The sequence below is a fragment of the Mercurialis annua genome, linkage group LG4 (assembly GCF_937616625.2).
Source record: "Mercurialis annua linkage group LG4, ddMerAnnu1.2, whole genome shotgun sequence".
In the NCBI taxonomy this organism is placed as follows: domain Eukaryota; kingdom Viridiplantae; phylum Streptophyta; class Magnoliopsida; order Malpighiales; family Euphorbiaceae; genus Mercurialis; species Mercurialis annua.
The window spans coordinates 18,578,482-18,582,208 of record NC_065573.1 but is presented as its reverse complement, the minus strand read 5'-3'; the positions used below and the strand labels follow the sequence as shown (position 1 = coordinate 18,582,208).

The 3,727-nt window shown below is 44.2% G+C and overlaps 1 protein-coding gene across 1 annotated transcript; it reads right to left on the bottom strand.

Moving 5' to 3' along the window:
- Nucleotides 1-1,660: 1,660 nt before the first annotated feature.
- LOC126678390 (uncharacterized) lies at nt 1,661-2,798 on the bottom strand. Its single transcript, XM_050373288.1, has 2 exons — nt 2,234-2,798; nt 1,661-2,155 (listed from the first exon to the last, which is right to left on the bottom strand). The coding sequence occupies exons 1-2, from the start codon at nt 2,744-2,746 to the stop codon at nt 1,661-1,663; spliced, it is 1,008 nt and encodes a 335-aa protein (XP_050229245.1). The 5' UTR covers nt 2,747-2,798.
- Between the last annotated feature and the right edge of the window lie 929 nt (nt 2,799-3,727).

Here is a 3,727-nt window from a genome sequence, read left to right as displayed (position 1 = left end):
AGAAAAACAGAAGTCATGGCAATCGAGGAGGCCGACTCCTGGATGACTCCACTAATCAAATATCTAGACCACGGCGAGTTACCAACAGACAAAGTCGAATCCATTCGCACCATCAGAAAATCTGCCAACTACTCTTTTCACAACGGAGTTCTTTACCGAACCTCATTAACTCATCCATGGTCTAGGTGCGTCTCGCCTCAGACGGGAGAATCCATCTTAAAGGAAATCCACGAAGGAATATGCGGCGCGCACGAAGGAGCAATCACCATAGCAAGAAAAACAATACTCCAGGGATACTACTGGCCGACCATCAAAGAAGACGCAAAAGCATTAGTCAAGAAATGTGATAAATGCCAAAGATACGACAACATCAGTCGTGTACCAGCAGTGCCTCAAGGATCAATGGAAAGCCCATGGCCATTCGCCACTTGGGGGATTGACATAGTTGGACCGTTCGAAACGGGAAAACATCAAGTGAAATTCCTAATCGTCGCAATAGAGCACTTCACAAAATGGGTAGAGGTAGCGCCGGTCGCAACCATCACCGCAGCCAAAGTAGAGGAATTCTTCAAGAACGAAGTAATATGCCGATTCGGCATACCCCACACTGTAATAGCAGACAACGGCAAACAATTCAATTGCAAGCGGTTCAAGGCATTTTGCAAAGGACTAATGATCAATTTGAAATTTACTTCGGTGGCGCACCCTCAGACAAACGGAATGACAGAAGTCACCAACCGAACCATAGCACAAGGAATAAAAAAGAGACTTTCTCAGTATAAGGAGAACTGGGCAGAAGAATTATACAGCGTCCTATGGGCATACAGAACAACTCCTAGAAAAGGAACCGGCGAAACACCTTTCAGGCTCGCCTACGGTACTGAAGCAGTAATTCCAGTAGAAATTGGAATACCCAGCATCAGAGTAAACTATCTAGAAGAAGAAACTAACGAGGCTAGAACAAGGCTATGTCTAGACCTACTAGAGGAAAGAAGGGATGAAGCGGCAGCCCGAGCCGCTACATACAAGAAGCAAGCTGCAAGATACCATAACAAAAGAATGAATTTTAGAGAATTTCAAAGAGGCGATCTGGTCTTACGAAACGCGGAGGTTGGCAGAGGAAACGCAGGAGTAAAGAAAATGCAAGCTAATTGGGAAGGCCCCTTCATCATAGAAGAAGCTACTGGCAAAGGCGCATATAGACTAAAGACAATAACTGGGTCCATGGTACCCAGATATTGGAATGTAGAACACCTGAGAAAGTATTATCAATAAATTCATGGCTTGTACTTATTTCCATTTTTGAAATAAAAGGCGATTTGGCGAAACAAACCTTATAGGCTCGCTCGAGACCTAATACATACAATTTAACAAGAGTCGTTTGAATCTTAGTTAAAAAATAATTCAGACTCGTCCGAGTCAAATAAATAAAAGGATCCATTCGGACCTACAAATAAATTACACCAGCAGAAGTTTAGATTAACTTCTCAAAATAACAAACGAGTTTAGATTTACTCTACAACTAAAGAAAAGCAATGGTCAAAAGATCATTATATTCACAGAAGAAAAATTACAAAGGATCCGCCCACGATCCAATACAAAAAAGGCGAAAGCAAAAAATACTAAAAAAGCAAAAAATACAAAAAGAAGAAAATAAAAACTAAGCTTTATTCAAAGTGTCTTGCTTCTGCTTATCAAGCTTCGCCTTCACCTCCTTCGCCAAAGAAGCAGGATCCAACTGATTGACTCCAGAAAGATCGACGCCAGGATTCTGCTCCCGCAGCTTTGCCCCGATCGCCAACCGGTATTGAGTCATGACTTGGGAATAAAAGCTCCCAGAGTCACCCAATCGCCGGCGGAGACGCCCCTCTTCTTTCTTCAGATCATCCCTCTCCTTAGTGAGAGCACCTGAAGAAGATTGTAGAGACTCGACTTCCTCGGACAAAGTTCGAACCCGAGCCTCTAGAGCGGAAATCTCCCGAGTCTTGGTAGATACGGAGGACCTCAGCTGTTGGATCAGACCAGTCGCCTCGCCAGCCTCATCCTCCATCTTTTGTTTCTCGGAGAGCCAGGATTCGGAATCTCTCTGGAGCTTCTTCAATTGATCCACCGCATCCCTTCGGCGGCGCTCCAAAACAGCGATGGACTGGACCACCTGCGAAAGAAAACAACAAATAAGAAAAACAAAAGAAAAAAGGAGAAGCAAATCATAATATAAAAAAGAGAAGCATACCGAAAAACCGCCGAGACAGGCGAACTCAGCCAAATTGTCGCCATGTTCGCGATCAATGGACTCAATGTCCTCTTTTATCATAATATTCTCCATGCAAGCATGAAGAATGGCGACATTTGAAAGACGAGGCGGATTTTGCGCGTCCGCCCAAGCAGCAAACCGAGGCGCCTCCTCAATAGACACCCCAGAAGATTTCTTCTTCTTGGGACGCTTGGCAGAAGCTCCAGCCTGGTCCTCAGCAGGACGCTTCTGGCCGGCGGTAGGCAACCCCTTCAGAGAAGGACCTGACTCCTTCGAAGGAAGCAGAGGCGACTCGGAAGTCGCAGCAGGAACTTGATCGCCAGAAGCAGGATCAAGATCAGGATTCACCGAATCAGGCGTCGGATTCGGCACGGCGATTGTAGAGGGATTGGGAACGCCGCTGGTGACCTCGCCCATATCTACAGTCATATCGACATGAAAATTGTCAAGCAAATGTTCAAGAGAAGTCGACATCCTACAAAACAAAAACATAACAACAAAAGATTAGAAAAATACCTTCTAAAGGAAGACCCGCCAAAAGTATTTCACGACGACTCAAATACTGTTCTAAAAGAACGCTGTACTTGGGCTTGTCAAAACGACAATCCGACAGCAAAGACAGGGCGAAGTCCTTCTCCCCATCATCCAGATCAGGTACATTAGTAAGCGAAACCTTACTAGAAGTAAAACTCCGCGAAAAAGAAGAGAAAGAAGAGTGCTGAACCAAGAAAAACTTAGGGGTCCAACCCTTCAAAGAAGAAGGAAGACTGAAAAGAGATCGATTCGGTCGACCACCAGCAAAAATAAATTCCTCACCCTTTCGGCGGGAGAAAACATAAAAATAATTAAAAAGAGCAAGCGAAGGCTCCTGCATCCGAACCCTACACGATTCCATAAAAGAACAAAGAAGGCGAATCGCGTTCGGATGCAGTTGACCCAAAGGAACACCTAAATTATGACAGACCTCTACGATTAAAGACTCTAAAGGAAACCTAAGACCCGCTAAAAGCTGTTCATGAAAAATTACTATCTTGGAAGGCGAATCGGTGCTATGATTCGCCCGATACGATTTTGCCGGCCTCAGAATAACGTACGACTCGGGAAAGCTAAAATCCTCGGCATAATCGAGTATCTGCTCTCTTGACAAGGAGCTCCGGGTATATTCTAGCTCGTCACGAGCACCCTTCGCCCCCTCAGTTACTTCTGACATTTTAAAATTTTTAAAATGGGGGGGGGGAACACGGAATGATGATGAAATTAAAACTCTAAAAGATCAAAAGAAGGGAAAAGAAGAAGAACAAGACGAAGAACAAGACGAAGAACAGAAGGAATAAAATGAAAACCGAAAAACTACCAAGAAATTAAATTAAAGAAAAGGTAAAATACCTCGCAAGCAAATACGCAGGATCAAAAGAAAGATAAGGAGCAACTTGAAAACGAGGAATCTTGACAGCAGAAGAAGAAAACCCACAG